The sequence below is a fragment of the Hypanus sabinus genome, chromosome 12 (genome assembly GCF_030144855.1).
Source record: "Hypanus sabinus isolate sHypSab1 chromosome 12, sHypSab1.hap1, whole genome shotgun sequence".
Taxonomy (NCBI): domain Eukaryota; kingdom Metazoa; phylum Chordata; class Chondrichthyes; order Myliobatiformes; family Dasyatidae; genus Hypanus; species Hypanus sabinus.
Window position 1 is genome coordinate 60,824,803 of NC_082717.1, and position 22,495 is coordinate 60,847,297.

The window sequence follows — 22,495 nt, forward strand, 5'->3', positions numbered from 1 at the left end:
TAGGCACTCCAGAAATTTGCCCTCTAGGAATCCAGCACCAACCTGACTTTCCCAATCTACCTTCATATTGAATTCCCCTTTGACAATTGTGGCATTGTTATAAACAAAACCATAAATTTGATTCAAAAACCGGAAAAATACTAGAAGCATAACAACTAGTAGTAAATTAATGCAACAAAAGGTTGACATGAGAATGTGGTTTGGAAGAATAATTGGCTTCAGTACCACTAGATCATTCAAAATTTATTTGAAGTATATTGTAAGAGTAATGCCTCTTGCTTCCCTTTCAGGTGTGCCTCCTGGAAGCAGTTGCATCCTTTGGTACAGCAATGCTGGTTGTCGTCTGCCTTCCTCAATTTGACATCCTGACCAATGTGTTCATTTCCAACAGTATTTACCTGATCCCATCGGTCCTACAAGTGATCTCTCTGAAATTCATCCATCAGCTAAGAATTACAATACCGCTGGCTGGACTTCTGTTTTTAATCTGTGGTTATATTCTCTTTATAGCTGGCCAGATTTTGTACCTGAAAGAACATGACAAGATATACTTGGGTCTGATTGTATTATTCTCAGTTTTAACTTCCCTAACCTGGTGGGAAAACTTTATCTTAAATTGGAAGCATCCAATATTTAGACATCTGAGATATGACTTGGATAAATCCAGGAATGTGTTGAGCCTGTGTATCAGTGTAGTGAGAATTGTTGTCACTGCTTGTGTTGTAGGAGCTTTGATACCCATTCGAGAGTTGGAGTGGGCAACTATCAGTGATGTTGCATCTCATGAAATCAGAATAATCCTGGGCCTTTTTGGAGTGCAGGCTGTGGCATCAATGCTTTGTTCCTGGTTTGGGGGTGTTGCGTGTAAGGTCCATGCAGTGAAGCGAAGTTTTGGTCTTCCTTTGATCCTAAATTCTCCTGTCATGCTCACCTTTCTCTTGGTAGTTTTCAGAATTCATTACAATGAGTTCCTGCAGACAAACAACAATTTTAATATCTCAGATTTCTGTGCCAATTCCAGAACTGCGGTAAATGAAACAGTTAGTGTAGATATCCTCTTTTCAGAAATCATTCGCAGTATCTGCGAGCAGGGAGATTTAGTAAACATGGTCAGCGTTGGATTAGTGGGAGCTGCTGGGGCAGTCTGGTGGGTTGGACTCATTTTGACAACAATCTACGTGTGGACCCAGAATGTCAACAGAATACAACGGACATCAGAGACCTTTGTTCGGAGAATCTACGAAGCTGCCTTTCTAGAACAATCCATGCTTCTGAACAAAAGATACCACATCAGTCCACGGCACACAGAGGAAAGTGACCCAAGGTACAGATATCATGGTGCGTCTTAGATTTAATAGACAATCAATGCTGAGTTTTAATACAGGTTTTGTTGGATTTACATACTATTATTTTATAATACAGGTTTATTTAAAAAGTATACAAAAGCATATCTGGTTAGAAATTTGCCCTCTGTTTTAAGCATCAAATCTGAATATGGTTGTATCTGCTCATTGAATTCTGAGCTTGATTGACTTTTAGATTAAATTTCAAAACTGTATTCATTGCCTATAATTATTTATGGCCACTTTATTTATTATCAGGTATTTGATTACTAATAAAACATAAGACTTTATTTCATATTTAATTCAATATATAGCAGGTTGCAGTGTTTAATGCTGTTTTATACATTATGTCAAAATGGTTTTATTCAAATTCGCAGGAAGAAAGAAAAAATGATGATTTATATTTGTGCAACAATGTGGCATGAAACAGCAGAGGAAATGATACGGGTAATATCATCATTGTTCAGGTAAATACAAGATACTTACAAGTTCAATAATAATCCTCAGCAATTATTGGCCTGTGAGTTTTGTTTTTGTTTAGACAAGGATAACTAAATATTACTTGCCTTTTTAATTTCTTTAGTTTTAGTTTCTTTTTCCTTGACATGTGATTATCTGCACCAGGATTTAATTTTCTTTCTCAAGAAGGTATGGAGGTACAAAACAGAAGCCAGAAGAGTATTGAAATCTTTTGTTACTCCTACTCTGACCAGTCAGACTATGGCTTCTTGCATTGAATCTACATTGCCCAAAAACATCTCATCCGGATTTGTGGCAGATTTTCAGGCTCAATATTGATTTCTCCATTCATACATCGATAACATTATTTCTTTGTCTGTATGAAAACTGGATATTTCTGCTGGATGTCAGTCAGCCGTGTCATTAGCTCAGTTTTTCTTGCTCCATTCGTCCAGCTGGAATCTGTCGGGCATTTCCCACAGCACTGCTATTAACAATACAACACAGACAAAGAAAGCTCTTCTGATGCTCTTAATCAGCTATCTAATACTCTCTCTTTGTCCTATCCATCTCCTTGGCATCCTTTATTTTCCCATTAAAATTACTTTCCTTTATTTATCTCTCTTTCCTAATTCTTCCACATGAAATGTTAACTGTTTCTCCCTCCAGATCTCTGAAAGAGGTAGGTCCATTTTCCATTACTTTGGAAAATTGGAAGTTGTGAAGGCTTTAGTGGTGAACTTTCAAGCATCACTAGATTCTAGACATCAGAGGACTGGAAAATCTCAAATGTCATTCCACTCTTTAAGAAAGGAGGGAGGCAAAAGACAGAAAAATATAGGCCAGTTGACTTCAGTGGTTGGTAAGATGTTAGAATCCATTATTAAGGATGAGGTTTCAGGGTACTGGGAGGGTACATAGGCTGAAATCCAGATACATGGGAAAATCTTGCCTAACAAATCTGTTGGAAATCATTGAGGAAATAACAGGCAAGATAGACAACTGAGAGCCAGTAGGTTTTGTTTTCATGGGTTTGTAGAAAGCCTTGACAAGGTGCTCCACATGAGGCTGCTAAACAAGGTATGAGCCCATGGTATTACTGCAAAGGTACTAGCATGGGTAGAAGAATGGCTGACTGTCACCAGGCAATGAGTGGTAATAAAGCGGACCTTTTCTGGTTGGCTGCTGATCACAGGTGAGGTTGTGATCTTATGTCAGCTTTGTGGCTGAGTTGCAGATGATACACAAATAGGCAGAGGGCAGGTGATTTTGAGCAATCGGGGATTCTGCAGCAGGACTTGTGCAGATTATAAGAATGAGCAAAGACGTGAGAGATGGAATACAATCTAGGGAAGGGTGTATTTACCTACTTTGGTAGAGGTATAAAGGTATAGAATATTTTCAAAATGGGAGAGAATCTAAGGAAGGATGTGGAAAGCATCCAAAAGAGGTTTATGAGAATATCCAAGGAATGAAAGATTCATGTATGATGAGCATTTGATGGCTCTGGGCCTGTACTCATTGGAGTTCAGAAGAATAAGTGGGTATCTCAGTGAAGCATGGAAAGAAATATAGAGTGGATATGGAGAGAATGTTTTCAGTAATGGGATAGACTAGGACTAAAGAGTACAACCTCAGAATCAAAGGATGTCCCTTTAGAACTGAAATGAAGAGGATTAGACAGAGGTGGTGAATCAATGGAATTCAGACAGCTGTGAAGTCCAAGTGACTGGGTAAATTTAAAATGGAGGTTGATAGGTTCTTCATTAGTAAGGGTGTCAAAGGCTGATGGGAGAAGGTAGGAGAAGGCAGGAGAATGGGGTTGAGAGTGGTAAATAAATCAGCTATGATCAAATCGTAAAGCACACTTGATGGGCCAAATGGTGCAATTCTGCTCCCATATATTAAGGTCTTACAACCTTCACCAGACATATTAAAGTCCAATGAGGCATTTGAGAGTGTCATGTCTGCTTGTATAATTTTTCTTGGACTATTGGAAAATTAAGAGCTCCCAGTGTATTAATCCAATCCTGCTGCCCCACTCCTAACTACATCTTCAAATCCTTATTTTCTACAAAAAAAAATGCCCTCTTTATGGTCCACTCAACCTATTGCAGCATTTCTATCCTCCTCGGAAATAAATCCACATCCCTATGACTTCTGTAGGATATCTAAATAGTTACTTCTTTTCTTGCACTGTTAAATTGAGATAATAAATTAACACTCATTCTTTGCAGAGAGCAGAATGTGTGGTGAACTGTTATGTTCATACTGGAGGGGGGTAGAGAGTGGTCACTGTTTTATTTGCTTATTGATTAAGCTTGGCATAGACCCTCCTGGTGCTTCAAGCCTAGCACTCCCCAATTTAAATCCACCCTAATCATGGGACAAGTTACAATGGCCAATTAACCTACCAACTGGAATGTCTTTGCACTGTGGGAAGAAACTGGAGCACCTGGAGGAAAACCATGCGGTCATGGGGAGAATGTTCAAACTCCTCACCTGCAGTAGCAGGATTTGAACCCAGGTCACTGGTACTGTCAAGCACTGTGCTAAGCAATGTGCTCCTGTGCCATCCTAGTGTATATTATCGACCCAGATACAGGCTTATAGGATATATTTTTTAACATGCAGGTGACACAAAATCCTGGAAGAGTGATAAACCATTAGGCTTTGAGAAGAAACACAGTAGATATACTGACTAAATGGATAGCTGAAATTTTATTTCAGGAAATGGCAGAAGTAGCAGTGATGGAGAAGGTTATAACCATATATAACTATCACAGCACGGAAACATCTCGGCCCTCCTAGTCTGTGCCGAACTCTTAATCTCACCTAGTCCCACCTACCCGCACTCAGCCCATAACCCTCCACTCCTTTCCTGTCCATATACCTATCCAATTTTACCTTAAATGACACAACTGAACTGGCCTCTACTACTTCTACAGGAAGCTCATTCCACACAGCTATCACTCTCTGAGTAAAGAAATACCCCCTCGTGTTTCCCTTAAACTCTGCCCCCTAACTCTCAAATCATGTCCTCTCGTTTGAATCTTCGGTTGACTAAATAGCACATATATATCTAAAGCATGTATAGGAGTGGGAGAACCTGGGTATGTAGTCTCTCAAGGTGGCAGGAAATATGAAAGTAATTAAATCACATACTATCCTGGGATTCATAAAGTGAGGTAACTATACTTTATATATTAATAATCTCAATGAAGGAATTGATGGCATTGTGGCCATGTTTTTGGATGATACAAAGATAGGTGGAGGGGCAAGTAGCATTGAGGAAGAAGGAATTCTGCAGAAGGACTTGGACAGATTAGGAGAATGGACAAAGAAGTGGCAGATGGAATACAGTGTAGGGAGTTGTATCGTCATACACTTTGGTAGAAGGAATAAAAGCATAGACTATTTTCCAAATGTGGAGCAAATTGCAAAATCAGAGGTGAGAAGGGACTTAGGAGTCCTAGTGCAGGACTTCCCTAAAGGTTAACTTGCAAGTTGCATCAGTAGTAAGGAAAACAAATGCAATGTTAGCAATCATTTCAAGAGGACAAAAATATAAATAAAGGGTGTAATGCTGAAACTTTCTAAGACGTTGGTCAGACCATGTCTGAAGTATTGTGAGCAGTTTTGGGCCCCATATCTAAGAAAGGATATGCTGGCAAGGGAGACACAGCCTCATCTGATTACTATTTTCATCGCGTGCTGTTCCTTATATTGCATCTCCATCATCCAAAATATATTGCTTTTGTGGTTAGTTGTTCACTGGCTTATCATTGGCTACAAAAAACACACTTTGCATGAGACTGCAAGGTTCAGATATAAATTAAATGTTATCTGATCTATTCAGCTGCTGTGAGAAGAGTGATTAATAATGAGTTCCACGCCTATCCCGATGCCAAGCTCTTCTTCCATTGTCTCCGTCTCTGAACCTACTTCCCCACCCTAACTGAGCCTCCTCTTCTAAGCTGCCTTGCTCTTGACTTTTGTCCATTCTGGATCTTTATATCTCTTGCTGTCGATGAGACATCAACTCTTATTCTCTTCTATTCTATTCTCATCCCCTCTTATCTCACTGCCGTCTGCTCTCTCCACACCAATCTCAACCTCACGATCTAACCCACTGATGGGCAGTAGTGGGGTGGGGGAGAGGGAGCGTGGTTACTGTTGTAGCCTGGTGGACTGACCTCTACCTTGTTGAGGCCAGATGTCAGCTCTCAGCTGCCTCCTCTCACACACCCCTTGCCAAGTACTTCACTATGCAGCACCGGGCCATTGTCTCCAGCACCATCACCAACCTTATTGATTCTGGAGATCTCCCATCCACTGCCTCCAACCTCATTGTTCCTGTATCCCACACTGCTCATTCCACCTCCTATCCAATGTCCACAATCCTGAATGAGCTGGCAGGTCAATTGTTTCTGCCAGCTCTTGTCCCTCTGAACTCATGTCCACATACAGTATTTAGACTCCTTGGTTCAAACCCTTCCTACCTATATCCATAACACATCATATGCTCTCCAGCACTTCAATCGCTTTTAGTTGCCTGGCCTAGATCATCTCATCTTCAAAATAGATTCCCAGTCCCTATAATGCTTCCAGTTCTGTTTGGAAAGCCATAAATCTCTCTCTCTGGACAACAGAGAGTTCTCCTTGAGCACCACCCCCCTCCATCTGGAAGAGCTGGTTCTTACCCGCAACAATTTCTCTTTTGTCTCCTCCGACTTTCTCCAAACCAAAGGTGTACCCATGGGCACTAGCATGGTCCCTGTTATGCCTGCCTGTTTGTCGGCTATGTGTTAAAAACATACACCGGCAATACCCCTTAACTCTTTTCACACCACATTCAACACCCATGCTGTGCTCATCAAATTTGCCTCCCACTTGCACTCTGCCCTCAAATTTATAAGGCTCATCTCTGACACTGATCTTCCTTTCCTCAATCTTGTTGTTGCAATCATTGACATCGTTTACAAACCCACTGCCTCTCACAGTTGTGTTGAGTTTCCCTCTTCCCACCAGTCACTTGTAAATATGCTATTCCTTTCTCTCAGTTCCTCCGCTGTGTTCTCAGGATGTTTTCTATTTTAGAACATTGTTTGCATGACCTATTTAATTTAACTATTTTATATATATATATATACATATACATATACTTACTCTAATTCATAGTTTTCTTTTTTCTCTCTATTATACATCACATTGTACTACTGCTGCAAAGTTAAGAAATTTCATGATACAACTGTTCATTTGCCTCCTGACTTGCTGAATGTCTCCAGAATTTTGTGATTGTTACACAAATTATTTCTTAACAGATTGGACAGATTCAAGGAAAAGCATTGGGCAACATCAGATAAAAGTGATGACAGCTTTGACTTTGAAGTCCACATCATGTTTGATGACGCCTTCACGAATGTTACAGATAGAGAGGCGGGCACAAGAAAAAGGGTTATTAATGAATTCTTGGAATCGCTAATCCAAGCAATAAATAAAACTTACAGGTGTGGTTTTAATTATTCTGAAATTTATTCTTTCTGTTCTGTACATAAATACTTGATTGTTTGTTATGAGAAGTTACTTTCATAAGTCACACTGAGCATAAAGAAACTGCCTGAGGGAAATTTGTCAGGAACTGTAAATACAAGTCAGTGATGTGATTGCAAGTAGCTAGGTTGTCATAGTAATGCCGATCCTAACTTCTTGCTACGCCAAATTCATGTATCAAACACAATCAAAAATTAGATTTTAGTTCTGATGACCATTAAAGCATTAATCGCCACACAACTTTTTAATTGTATTTACTGAATTCAAATGGAGAATATGGTACATGCCGAAAACCTGAAGTAAAACAGACGACTTTGGAAATATCTTAGCAGGTTATGCAGTAGCAGTGGGGAGCAAAATGGAATTAGAGTGACGGTAAAAAAGAGTGTTCATGAAACAAGACAGGCAAAACAGTATTTGTCTCAAGGAGGAACAAGAAGGAAAATCATTATCTGAAATGACATAAAGGAAAATTAACCAACTTAGAAATCTGAAATAAAAACAGGGAATGAAAAAAAATTACCTGAAATTGTTTAATTTAATTTGGAATCTGTGAAGCTGTAATGGAAAATTCGATTTTACATCTTGTGGGTTCATTGCTCAGAAGAATGCAATGTTTGTCAGAACTGAAAAGATGGTACAGAGTATTCACTTAATTAACCTTGGCCAGAAATACCTTTTTTATTTAGTGTTGCTTCCTACGTGGTCTCTTTTGGAAGACAACTGTGACTGACTCGTTCTCCAGGTCAGAGCCCTAATGACTCTGTGTCCACTTGGGGCTGAAGGCAACAGTAGGCTCTGTTTGTTTCGTAACTTATCTCCATGCAACTCTTGGCAGCTTCTAGGCAGATGCTACATTCCCAATGTGCTCTTTTGCTAGAGGATAGAAGCTTTATTATTTGCAGTAACATGGCGGTGTGCTTGGACGCAGCAACTTCTACAGGGTCAACCAAAGGTGTTATTGTCTTTCTTAAACATATTTGTTATGATTGCAAGACCCAGCTAGACACTAAAAACTTAAGATACTGCAGGTCTACCCCATCAGTGAGTTGCTTGTTGGTGGAGAAACAGAAGGACAGGGACTCACTGTGGACTGTGATGCTGTCTGTGACAGAGAGGCGTCTGTGCACGAAGGCAATGTGCAGTCTAACACCGTGATTGCTTTGTCGCTTTTCTTGTGACCACATGACCCAGTTAGACATTGATGGTGTGGAATGTTTCATTGGTTTATTGTCAAATAGCGGGGTTGGACGATGAAGAAGCCGGGCAGCCTTGGTCATAGTGAGGACTTGGCAGCAAGCGGTACTGTCATCTGTCTGCAGCCGTCCTGACACTGGGTATTCCATCTATCATTTCTTTGGCCATTCTTCTAATCTGTATAAATTTTTTTGTAGCCTCTCTACTTTCTCAAAACTACCCGCCCCTCCACCTATCTTCATATCGTCTGCAAACTTTGCAACAAAGCCGTCAACTCCATCTGCAAAAAAGGAAGAAGTCATGAAGGGATTATTTACTGAGTCCTTGTGCGTGGAAGTTAGAAACAGGAAGGGGTCTATAACTCTACTAGGTGTTTTTTATAGACCACCCAATAGTAAGGGGGACATCGAGGAGCAGATAGGGAGACAGATTCTGGAAATTGTAATAATACAGGGCTGTCATGGTGGGAGATTTTAATTCCCCAAATATTGATTAACATCTCCCTAGAGCAAGGGGTTTAGATGGGGTGCAGTTTGTTAGGTGTGTTCAGGAAGGTTTCCTGACGCAATATGTAGATAGGCCTATAAGAGGAGAGACTGTACTTGATCTGGTAGTGGGAAATGAACCTGGTCAGGTGTCAGGTCTCTGAGTGGGAGAACATTTTGAAGATAGTGATCACAATTCTATCTTCTTTACATTGGAGCTGTAAAGCATCTCACAGCATTGGAGAGGGATAGAAACAGACAAGTTAGGAAAGTGTTTAAGTGGAGTAATCAGACAGGAATTTGGAAGCATTAATTGGGAACAGATGTCCTCAGGGAAATGTACAGCAGAAATGTGGCAAAAGTTCAGGGGATATTTGTGTGGTGTTCTGCATAGGTATGTTCCAATGAGACAGGAAAAGGACGGTAGGGTACAGGAACCATAGTGTACAAAGGCTGTTGAAAATCTAGTCAAGAAGAAAAGAAAGTTTACAAAAGGTTCTAAAAACTAGGTGATGATAGAGATCTAGAAGATTATAAAGCCAGCAGGAAGGATCTTAAGAATGAAATTAGGAGAGCCAGAAGGGGCCATGAGAAGGCCTTGGCGGGCAGGATTAAGGAAAACCCCAAGGCATTCTACAAGTATGTGAACAACAAGAGGATAAGACATGAGAGAATAGGATTAATCAAGAGTGACAGTGGAAAAATGTGTATGGAACCAGAGGAGATGGCAGAGATACTTAATGAATACTTTGCTTCAGTATTCACTATGGAAAAGGATCTTGGTGATTGTAGGGATGACTTACAATGGATTGAAAAACTTGAGCATACAGACATTAAGAAAGAGGATGTGCTGAAGCTTTTGGAAAGCATCAAGTTGGATAAGTCTTCAGGACCGGATGAAATGTACCCCAGGCTACTGTGGGAGGTGAAGGAGGAGATTGCTGAGCATCTGGCAATGATCTTTGCATCATCTATGGGGACAGGAGAGGTTCTGGAGGATTTGAGGGTTGCAGATGTTCCCTTATTCAAGAAAGGGAGTAGAGATAGCCCAGGAAATTATAGACCAGTGAATCTTACTTTACTGGTTGGTATGTTGATGGAGAAGATCCTGAGAGTCAGCATTTATGAACATTTGGAAAAGCATATGATTAGGAATAGTCAGCATGGCTTTGTCAAAGGCAAGTCGCCCCTTACGAGTCTGAATTTTTCATGGATGTGACTAAGCACATTGATAAAGGTAGAGCTGTAGATGTAGTGTGTATGGATTTCAGCAAGGTATTTGATAAGGTACCCCATGCAAGGCTTGTTGAGAAAGTAAGGAGGCATGAGATCCAAGGGCTCCTTGCTTTGGGATCCAGAACGGGCTTGCTCACAAAAGGCAAAGAGTGGTTGTAGATGGGTCATTATTCTACATGGAGGTCGGTGACCAGTGGTGTGCCTCAGGGATCTGTTCTGGGACCCCTCCTCTTCGTGATTTTAATAAATGACCTAGATGAGGAAGTGGAGGGATGGGTTACTAAATTTGCTGATAACACAAAGGTTGGGGGTGTTGTGGATAGTGTGGAGGGCTGTCAGAGGTTACAGCAGGACATTGATAGAATGCAAAACTGGGCTGAGAAGTGGCAAATGGAGTTCAACTCAGATAAGTGTGAGGTGGTTCATTTCAGTAGGTCAAATATGATGGCAGAAGTGAGTATTAATGGTAAGACTCTTGACAGTGTGGAGCATCAGAGGGATCTTGGGGTCCGAGTTCATAGGACACTCAAAACTGCAGCGCAGGTTGACTCTGTAGTTAAGAAGGCATATGGTGCATTGGCCTTCATCAACTGTGGGATTGTGTTTAAGAGCCGAGAGGTAATGCCACAACTATATATGACTCTGGTCAGATCCCACTTGGAATACTATGGTCAGTTCTGGTCTCCTCATTACAGGAAAGATGTGGAAACTATAGAAAGAGTGCGGAGGAGATCTACAGGGATTGGGGAGCATGCCTTGTGAGAATAGGTTGAGTGCACTTGGCCTTTTCTCCTTGAGTGGCAGAGGATGAGAGGTGACCTGATAGAGCTGTGTAAGATGATGAGAGGCATTGATCTTGTGGATAGTCAGAGGCTTTTTCCCCAGGGCTGAAATGGCTAACAGAAGAGGGTACAATTTTAAGGTGGTTGGAAGTAGGTACAGAGGAGATGTCAGGGGTAAATTTTTTACGCAGAGAGTGGCAGAGTGTGGAATGGGCTACTGGTGACGGTGGTGGAGGTGGATATTGTAGGGTCTTTTAAGAGACTCCTGGATAGGTACATGGAACTTAGAAAAATAGGAAGCTATGGGAAACCCTAGGTAATTTCTAAAGTAAGTATATGTTCGGCACAGCATTGTGGGCCAAGGGCCTGTATTGTGCTGTAGGATTTATGTTTCTATCATCTGCATCACTGACATAAAACATAAAAATAATTAGTGCCAGCACAGACTTCAGTAGAACACTGCTAATCACTAGCAGCCAACCAGAAAAGGTTCCCTTTGTTATCACACTTTGCCAACTGCCAATCAGCCACTTCTTTATCAATGCTAAAAATATTTTCCTAACACCATGGGTTCGTAGCTTGTTAAGCAGTCTCATGTCTGGCACCTTGTGAAAGCCTTTTGAAAATTTAGGTACACACCATCAACTGATTCTATTCGTCTATCTTGCTTGTTATTTCCTCAAAGAATTCAAACAGGTTTGTCAGGCAAGATTTTTCCTTGAGGAAACCATGCTGACCATGACCTGTTTTATCATGTGCCTCTGTCATGTACATCTTATCCTAAATAATTGGCTCCAGCACTTTCCCAACCACTGTAGTCAGATTAACTGGCCTATAGGTTTCTTTCTCCTGCCTTTCTCTCTTCTTGAAGAGTGAAGTGACATTTACAATTTTCCAGTCTTCTGAATCAACTGATTATTGAATAATCATTACTAATGCCTCACAATCTCTTCAGCCACCTCCTTCAGAACCCTGGGGTGTACACCTGGTGCAAGTGACTTATCTATCTTCAGACCTTTCACACTTCATGACCCCTGAAACTTACACCATACTGCTAGTGTCTTCCACTGTGAAGACAGATACAAATACTTACTCAGTTCATCCGCCATTTTGTTGTACCTCATCATTACCTCTCCAGCATCATTTTCCAACAGTCTGTTGTCCACTCTCACCTCCCTTTTACATTTTACGTATCTGAAGAAACTTCTGGTAACCTTTTTAATATTATTGGCTAACTTACTTTCATATTCCACCCTAAATCATCTTGAGCTTCCAGCTGGGTACAGGTATGGTTATAACTGATGTTTCAATGACCAACTCTGCCATCTTTATCAGGGACGGTAGGTCATCCCCTGACAGTTTCCAAGGTGATAGACCTGTTATTGAGGCGGTTAGCCACGGACTCCTTAACCCCTTTCCCCTTCCTGATTGTTACTCAGATTCCCATGTCCTGCACCTTGGGTGTAACTACCTCTCGATATGTCCTATCCATCACCGCTTCATTTCAAATGATCAGGAGTTCATCCCATTCCAGATCAAACTCCTTGACGTGGATTGTTAGAAGCTGCAGCTGGATGCACTTCTCACATTTGTAGTCACCTGGGATACTGGCGGTTTCCCTGCCTTCCCACATCCCGCAAGAGGAGCATTTCACTATCCTGCCTGTCATCCCTATTGTCCTAGCTGAGCAGATATAAAGAAGAGAATGGAAAAAAAGAGCTTTTCTTTCCTTTACTTTCTCTGAGTGAAGCCTCCTTTCATTGAAGTCTCAAAGAGCTAAATCCTTACAACCAGCACTTTAACCATATTCATTCAGACGACAGCCATTGTAACACTGGCCACTGCTGCTGCTTTCCTTTAATTTGCTCTTACTAATCAATCCCATATGCTGATTGGTCACTGGTCAAAGCTTTTTGACACAACCACGACCTGCTCCTATCTTTTATCCTTGGACTGTGGACCTGATTAATGTAAACCTGATATATGTGCTTGACTCCTGCAGAGTATTGTATATTGTGTTAATCTGCAGACTGCTTCAACATTCATGGACTCAGGGACAGACAATTTTTTTGTGTGACTGTTTTTTGCCACTATTGTATCTGTGCTATGCATGCCTTGTGCTGTGTATGATTATTAGTACTGTATTTTTCACACTGCATTCATGAGTATTCCAATATGGTTAAATGGCAATTAAACTTGAACTTTCTAGAAGATCTAGGCTGGAACAAATCCCAGCAGCAAAACAAAATGTGTGTTTCCCTTCAAAGGGAACATGTCAGAAGGAGGATGTTCTGTACTGATACGCATGTTCTTTTCAAGAAAGAGAGTAAGAGGGATTTGCTTTTTAAGTTCTGTTGCCTCTTTTTGAAGATGAGTCTTGATATCCTGCTAGGAAATTAGTTTCTGTTTGGTCTTTGACAAATTAAGGTATTTCCTGCAGTGGTAACGCATTTTTTTCCATTTAATAGGGCTTTTCAAGGTAATAATGGAACGTCTTCTTCTAAAGAAGGTGACAGGATGAATTCAGCAAAGGTGATCTCCACTCCCTATGGTGGAAGACTGTCTTACATTTTACCTTGTGGAAGTGGCCTGCATGTCCACATGAAAGACAAGCAACTTATCCGAAATCGTAAAAGATGGTCACAGGTGAAGCACATAGCTACTTTATGTGACGTGGAAGTGAATCCTGCTTCATCCCTTCTAAGGACAGCAGGCTGGTACATGGCAATGAGGGAGGATGGGGTAGAAGGGATGTCCATGTCTGGATCTCATGCAAATCATACTGGCTTCAGGGCATTGTGGGCTGGAGAGATACAGGGTGAGGTTGTCATAAGGGGACAGGAGGCTGGACCCAAGTGCAGGATGCAGGCACTAAAGTACTAGGCACAGGACAGGAACAACTAAACGATAGACAAGATGTGGTGACCATGGTGTGCATGAGGGACATGACATTCAAGGTGATTCTGGGGTTCCGGGAGAGTCTTAGAGTTCAGGCAAGGTCTAGGAATTCACTGGGCAGGCCACATAACTCCTGGGCAGGGCCCAGACCTCCCAGGCAGGAACACAGGGGCCTGAGCAGGTCACAGGGCACCTGGGTAGGTTGCAGGGCACAACCCTTCAGCAGCAAGGGATGGAAAGGGGCAGAGTCCCCCATCGGGCAACGGCAGTCCAGCCAGGCTTGCCCGACAGAGGCAAAGGATAGGAAGGGAACTAGGTCCAGGGTGACTGCCAGACTTACTCAAAGAACTCATTCTTATACTGATGGAAATTCCACTCAGTCCCAGAGCCCCCTATATACACCGCCAGTCGATGGGCATCAGGTACACATCCTTGATCCCCAACAAGCCACGATGATCCACAGGTGTGACTAATTGGGCTCAAGGGTGAAAGGAGGGATGGCTACAAGACCTGGAGTCCGGAGTCCGCGGATCAGATCAAGACGCGGAATGCGGTCTCTGGACTGGACCATAACAGAGGAATGGTTAATAGGTGCTGAGCAGGTGGAGAGGTGGTACATTCAGGGCCTTTAGTGATGGTATTGGTGGTGATGGTTGTCAAAATTTAGATCTTCTTTAGTTCTCTTGTATGCCATACCTTTGAGTGGTGAGAGATAAAACAACAACAAAATTGCAAGGTTGCTTGAAATTTAATGGTTTTATTTTAAGTATTAAAATAGAAAAAAAATTAAACAATGTGGGAAAACACAAAAGCACATCTGTGAAAGTTTGGTCATTAAGAGAGATGCTGCCATGAAGACATGAACATTATAAATGTATGCAGATGTACATGTACAGAATGTGAAACCTCTATTGCATCCATGCCCCTAATTTAACTGAGACTCATGCACTGTTTTTTATTTAGGTGATGTATATGTATTATCTTCTGGGTTGGAAGCTATACAGGAAGCATTATATATCTAAGCAACTGCATCCAGAAATCAAAGCCAAACTTTGTTCCTACTTAGAGGTAAGAGAAATGTAGTGAATTGGTTTTAACTTTACACAAAACTTGAAAAGATCATCCATTTGTAGAATGTCTATGAGATAGCTTTTCAGAGCAGCTTGTGATCAAGCCCACCAAGGAAAAGGCAATTCTGGATTTGGTGTTGTGCAATGAACCAGATTTGATGAGGGAGCTTAAGGTAAAGGTGCCTTTAGGAGCAGTATTCAAAATAGGATTAAACTCATGCTTCAGTTTGACAGGGAGAAGCTAAAATGGGATGTATTGGCATTATTAACTACAGAGGAACTAATCAAAGTTGATTTGGAAGGAGACCCAAACAGGGATGATGATGGAGCACCAATGGCTGGAGTTTCTGGGAGTAATTCTGAAGACAGTCATTTCATCCCAAAGAAGAAGCATTGTGACGGAGGGTGAGGCAACTGTGGCTGACAAAGAAGTCAACAGTAGCATAAAAGCAAGAGAGGGCATACAACCTAGACAAACTTAGTGGGAAGATAGAGGATTGGAAAGCTTTTAAAAATCAATGGAAAGTAACTAAAAAACCACTGAGTGAAGAAAAAGACAGAGGTAGGATTTTTACACAGTTGTGGGTGCTTGGAACTTACTGCTGGTGGTAGAGGCAAATATATAAAAGACAGAGAAGAGACTCTTAGATAGACATGCAGAGAAAAGGAAAATGTATGTTAATGAACTATGTCGTAGGGAAGAGTTAGATTGATCTTAGAGTAGGTTAAGAGGTCAGCACAACATCAAGGGCCCTTACTGAGCTATAACGTTCTGTGCTCTATATAATGAAAGATGAATTATGAGGGTATGTTAGCCAATAATATAAAAGAGGATTCAAAATTTTTATCAAAAAGAGTAAAAGGCAGTCAAGAGTGGACATCGGACTTCTAGGAAATAACACTGGAGAAGTAGCAATGTGGAACAAACAAATGGCAGACAAACTGAATAAGTATCTTGTGTCAATTTTCACTGTGAAAGATACCAGCAGTATGCCAGAAGTTTGAGTGTCAGGGAAGCAGGTGTGAGTGAAATCCCTAATACTAAGGAGAAGATGTTGGGAAGTTGAAACGTGTGAAGGTAGATAAGTCAACTGGACCAGACAGACTACAACCCAGGATTCTGAAAGAGGTAACTGAAGTGATTATGGAGGTGTTATTAGTGATCTTTCAAGTATCACTTGATCTTGTGATCATTACAGAGGACAAGAAAATTGCAAATGTCATTCCACTCTGGGGGGGGGGGGGGTGCAGAAGGACAGGGTATTTTAGGCTAGTTAACTTGACTTCAGTAGTTGACAAAATGCTGGAATCTATTATTAAGGATGAAATTTTGGGTTACTTGGAAGCACATGATAAAATAGACCAAAGTCAGTGCGGTTTCCTTAACTGGAGATCTTGCCTGAAAATTTTGTTAGAATTCTTTAAGGAAGCAAAAGGAAGGATAGGCAACGGATAGTCAGTGGATGTTGTTTACTTGACTTTCAGAAGGCCTTTGACAAGGTGCCACATATGACAAGATAGGAGTCCATGGTATTACAGGAAAAGTACTAGCATAGATAGAAGATGGAAAATTGGTAAAGAAAAGAGTAAGGATTAAAGGAGGCCTTTTCTAGTTAGCTCCTGGTGATTAGTGGTGTTCCCCAGGGGCTGATGTTGGGTCTTCTACTTTTCACATGATATGGTAATGATCTGGTTGACTTTATTGCCAAGTTTATGGATGATACAAAGATAGGTGGAGGGACAGGTAGTGTTGAGGAAGCAGGGAATCTGCAGAAGGACTTGGACAGTTTTGGAGAATGGAGAACAACGTGGTGAACATAGAAACATAGAAAACCTACTGCACAATACAGGCTGTTCGGCCCACAATGCTGTGCTGAACATGTACTTACTTTAGAAATTACCTCTATTTTTCTAAGCTCCATGTACCAAATGGCAAATGGAATACAATGTAGGGAAGTGTATAGTTACGCACTTTGGCAGAAAGAATAATGGTGTAGACTATTTTCCAAATGGAGGAAAATTCAGAAATAGAATGTTCAATGTGACATGAGACTCCTAGTGCACAATTCCCTGAAGCTTAAATCGCATGTTGAGTTGGTAGTAAGAAAGGCAAATGAAATGTTAGCATTCATTTCAAGTGGATTAAAATATAAAAGAAGGAATGGAGTGCTGGGGCTTTATGGAACATTGGTCAGACCATATTTGGATAAATGTGAACGGTTTTGGGCCGCATATCTATGGAAAGATGTGGAGAGACAACAGAGGAGTTTTTTTTTACATTAATCCAGAGAATGAAAAGGTTAATATATGAGGAGTAGCATATACAAAATGCTGGAAGAACTCGACAGGTCAGGGAGCATTTATGGAGAGGAACAAAGAGTCGACTTTCCAGGCTGAGACTCTTCATCCGGACTAGAAAGGAAGAAACCGGAATAAGAGGGTGGGGGGAGGGAAAGGAGAATAAGCAGGAAGTTGATTGATGAAGCCTGAGGGGGGAGGTAGGGAATGAAGTAAAAGAAAAATAAAAGGCTAAAGAAGGCAAAATCTGATAGGAGAGGAGAGTGGGCCAGAGAAGGAGCAAGGCCACCAGAGGAAAGTGATAGGCAGGTGAGCAGAAGAGAATGGGTAAGAGGGGAGCCAGAATGGGAAAGGGAAGAACAGAGAGGGGTGAGAAATTAGAGGAATTTGGAAAAATTATGTTGATGCCATCAAGTTGGAGGCTACCCAAATGGAACATGTAGTGTTGCTCCTCCAGCCCTGAGAGCAGCCCCATTGTGGCAGTAGAGGAGGTCTTGGACTGAAATGTCGGAATGGGAATGGGAAGCGGAATTAAAATGACTGGCTACCGAGAAGTCCCCCCTTTTAGAGTGAAGGTGCTCCACTAAAGGGGTTGCCCCAATCTAATTCGGGTCTCACTGATATTGAGGAGTCTGAACTTGGAACACCAGATGCAGTAGATGACCCAGACAGACTTGCATATGTTGTACTGCCTCTTTGGGATGGACCCTGAATGTGGTGAGAGAGGACAGTCTGTCTCGAGAGATGGAACCTGATCTACTGAGTTCCTCTAGCATTTTCTGGATTCCCAGCATCTGCAGTATCCCTTGAGTTTATAATGTATGAGTGTATGAGGAGTACTTGATACAGTAGTTCTGGGCTTGTACTCATTAGAGTTTAGAAGGATGAGGAGTTATCTCATTGAAACAGAGAGCAAAATGCATAGTGGACATGGGGAGGATGTTTCCAGTAGAGGGGAGTCTAGGACCAGAGAGCACAGTCTCAGAAAAAAGGATGAAGAATTGAGATGAGAGGGATTTCTTTGTCCAGAGGGTGGAATTCATTGCCACAGATGGCCTTGGAATCCAAGTGTTTGGGGTACTTAAAGCAAGAGTTTGATAGGTTCTTGATTAGTAGGGGTGTCAAAGACTCCAGGAAGAAGGCACGAAAATGGATTGAAAGGGAAAAATAAATCATCCATGATTGAATAGTGGAGAAGTCTCAATGGCCAAATGACATAATTTTGCTCCCATATTTTACGACCCTATGTCCTTCTTTAGACAAGATAGAGCCATAGTGAGGCACTATACTGTACGTATTATGAGAACGTCACAACCACTGGTATAATTTCTCTCTGACTATTGGGAAATAAATGAACATCCCAGTATATTCACCCACTCCCAACTACACCTCCAGGTTCTTATTACCACATGGAGAATGCCCTCACTACACAAGATCTATTGCAACATTGGCTCCCATGAAATAAATCCACGTGTACTTACCACATAGACTTCATTGAGATATCTAAATATGTTTTCATGCATTGTCTAAATTGAGATAATAAATTAACACTCATTCTTTACAGAGTAGAATGTGTGATGAGCTGTTGTTTTTTAGATTGGAGGATGGCAGACAGTGGGCACTGTTTTATTTAGATGTACTGTATATTATTGACTCAAACAGAGGTTTACGGGATATTTGCTTTAAAATGTGTAGTTGTCACAAAATTCTGGAAGTGTGGTAAAACATTAGGAGGGCAGTAACAGGTCTTGAGAAGAAATACAGTAGATATACTGACTAAGCAGGCAGCTGAACTTTAATTTCGGGAAATGGGGGGAATAAGAGTGAGGAAGCTCATTGACTAACTAGCACACATCTGAAGGACGTACAGGAATGGAAGGTATCTCATCTCTGGAGGTGATAGGAAGTGTGAAATTAGTTAATAAATCACACACTATCCTGAGATTCATAAGGCGAGGTAACTGTGCAAAGCCTCCACAGCCTTCTGAAGAAAGGCCATGGACCTTTAAGCATTAACTGTACTTCTCTCTCCACAAATGCTGTTTGGCCTTTTCTGTGTATCCCATAACACCTGTAATTTTGAATTCATTTATTTTTTTAATCTATACTCAAGAAGGTCAGTTATTCAGGTGGACAAAGCTGTCAGAGAAATTGAAAACAGGAATGGCTGTCTGGCCTTCATCCATGTAGTGAGAATTCAATGAAGGAAATAAGGTAGCTTCCTTCTACAATGTCCATGATTCCTAAACCCGAATAGAAAAGAATGATCAGCATTTAAGATTTGATCTTTAGTCAGGGCCATGTCTGACAATCATCATTAGGATAAATGTTGCTTCAAATCTGAACATCTGCTGTCCAGGGAGTGACAGTTGTTCCTGCTGTCAAGTGTGGTTTAATTACTTTAGTTATAAATCTGCATTATTCAAGGCCTAAGAATAGGATTAACTTAAATGATATGACTACATGTAGAACCAAATGAAACAATACACAATCATACAATACTTAAATGGCCTCAGACTTTACTAATTTTTTTTTGAGATAGGGTGTGATCTCAGTTGTAATCCCAATCCCAGGTAATCTGATGGTTTCTGCACTTCTTGTGAGTAAATTCCTCTTTTCTCTTTCAGAAAATATTTTGAGTTCTTTTTTGTAAAGGTCCAAAAGGGCAAATTGGGCCAAGGGTTAATTTTCATATCTGGCAATGCTACGTTCCTCCAGTAATACACCAAAGTGTTTTAAGTGTACAATGAAAGTGACAGAGCAAGGAAATGCCAGTATTTCCGCTGTCTATAGACTGGCACTTTTAGCAAATGCTGGTCCTGGACCCATCATATAAAAATAATTGCCAAGAAAGCACGATGATGCCTCTACTTCCTCAGGAGTCTATGGAGATTCAACATATCATCAGAAACCTTGGCAAACTTCTTTCGATGTGTGGTGTAAAGTGTGCTGACTGGCTGCATTATGGCCTGGCAGGGGAACACCAAAGCTTTTGAACATAAAATCCTACAGAAGGTAATGGATTCAGCCCAGTATATCATGGGTAAAACCCTCCCAGCCATTGAGCACATCTACATGAAACGTTACTGTAGAAAAGCAGCATCCATCATCAAAGATACTCATCACCCAGGCCATACTCTTTTCTTGCTGCTGCTATCTGGTAAAAGGTACAAATGCTTCAGGACATGTACCACCAGGTTCAAGAGCAATTGTTACCCCTCAACCGTCAGCTTCTAGAACAAAAGGGGATAACTACACTCATTTAAGGACTCTTTGATCTTGTTGCTTCATGCTTGTTTTTTTATTGCTATTTATTTATATTTGCTTTTGCACAGTTTGTTGTCCATTCATCCTGTTTACAGTTCCTGTTCTATAAATTTGCTAAGTATGCCCGCAGAAAAAGAACCTCAGGAATGCATGTGGTGACACTTATGAAATCTGATAAATTTTATTTTGAACTGTCTTGAACTTTGAATCGCAGGAGTATAAGAAAAGAAATGTGGATTCTTTATGGTGATCTATTTTGTGTTAACAGAGGGAGAAAATGAACACATACATTTTGGCACTGGACGGGGACACTGAATTCCAACCATCTGCTGTAACTCAACTGATTGACAGACTTAGAAGATACCCTAAAGTCGGAGCTGCCTGTGGGCGAATACACCCAACAGGGTTTGGTAAGTCTGATAAATCAGCACCTGCCCTGCATTCCGCCTGAGATTTCTACCAACTATAAATTCAGTTGTTCATTTGAAAAACCCTATGTGCAATCAAAGATTATATTATTTCTTTGTAGTACACAGTCCACGAGCTAATATTAAAAAAGGCAGTGTCCATTATTAAGGACCTCCAGCACCTAGAGCATGCTCTTTTCTCACTGTTACCATCAGGTAGGAGATACAGAAGCCTGAAGGCACACACTCAGCGGTTCAGGAGCAGCTTCTTCCCCTGTGTCATCCGATTCTTAAATGGACATTGAATCTAGGATCCCTTTAGAGATGGTTAAAGTTGCAAAGGATAATGCGTTGGATGCAGAGATTGATGGGGTGGTAGGGACAATGGATTCTATCACTGTTACATCGGCGAGAATATGAGGTGAGTACAGATATATGGGAAATAGAGGAGAAGAGGGTGAGGGCAGCATTAATAGAAGAGGGATGGCAATCCCATTCCTTAAAGAAGGAGGACATCCTGGAATGGAAAGCCTTATCCTGAGAACAGATGTTGCAGAGGCGAAGGAAGTGAGAAAAGAGAATAGCATTTTTACAGGAAGTACTGTGGGAAAAAGGATTGTTGAGATAACCATGAGAATCAGTACATTTATAAAAGTTGTTGGCTGTCAGCTTGTCTCCAGGGATGGAGACAAAGAGATCAAGAAAGTGGAGGGAGGTGTCAGAAGTGGACCAAGTGAATTTAAGGGCAGGGTAGAAATTAGAGGCAAAATTTATAAAATTGATGAGTTAGAATGGATACATAGACCAACTCCAATGTAGGTCTCAGTGTAGCAGAGGAAGAATTAAGCAGTATAACCGGGAAGGCTTTGAATATAGTCTGATGAAGAGGCAGGTTATAATGTAGCTTGAGCCCCTGTGAATGCCCATAGCTACCCCTCAGGTTTGGAGAAAGTGCGAGGAGGCCACCTTTATTCTTACTGGCCTACTTCTAAGCAAACATAATATAAAAATCAGCCTTGACAAAGAGGTGGTCAATAACTTGCTCATGTGAGATGTTGACCAAGTCTCTAGATCCAGAAGTATCACTTCTGACAATGGACGTAAATTCAACAGGATTGATGAAGCACAGCTGTCAGGTCCAGTTGATGGAGGTCTTGTTTGTCAGGCTACCTGGTATTCAGGATGCAGATTCACAGGGTCCCAGGACAAAAAGGCTGGAGCACTCTGGATAACATAAAGCATAAACTTACATCAACCAAATCTGCAGAAAGCCAAGAAGAGTGTAGAAAGTGCAGGGATGTGATTAGAAATGCTAAGAGATGACATGAAAATATGCTGGCAATTAAAATCCAAGATATATTATATCATCTAGCTGAGTGGTGTTGAAGAAACAGCCTTGCAGTCAACGTCAATAAGACCAAAGAAATGGTTGCAGACTTCAGAAAACGCAAAATGAAGGAAAATACACCAGTCCTCATAGAGGGATCAGTAGTGCAAAGG

General features: G+C 41.1%; 1 protein-coding gene across 1 annotated transcript in view; it reads left to right on the plus strand.

Moving 5' to 3' along the window:
• Positions 1–22,495, plus strand: part of LOC132402501 (chitin synthase chs-1-like) — a 67,697-nt gene that overhangs the window by 20,018 nt on the left and 25,184 nt on the right. The window contains exons 4-9 of the mRNA XM_059985353.1: positions 291–1,324; positions 1,721–1,810; positions 7,127–7,312; positions 13,524–13,701; positions 14,917–15,021; positions 20,857–20,998. Of these exons, the coding sequence (XP_059841336.1) occupies positions 291–1,324; positions 1,721–1,810; positions 7,127–7,312; positions 13,524–13,701; positions 14,917–15,021; positions 20,857–20,998 (1,735 nt within the window). The remainder of the gene's footprint in view (positions 1–290; positions 1,325–1,720; positions 1,811–7,126; positions 7,313–13,523; positions 13,702–14,916; positions 15,022–20,856; positions 20,999–22,495) is intronic.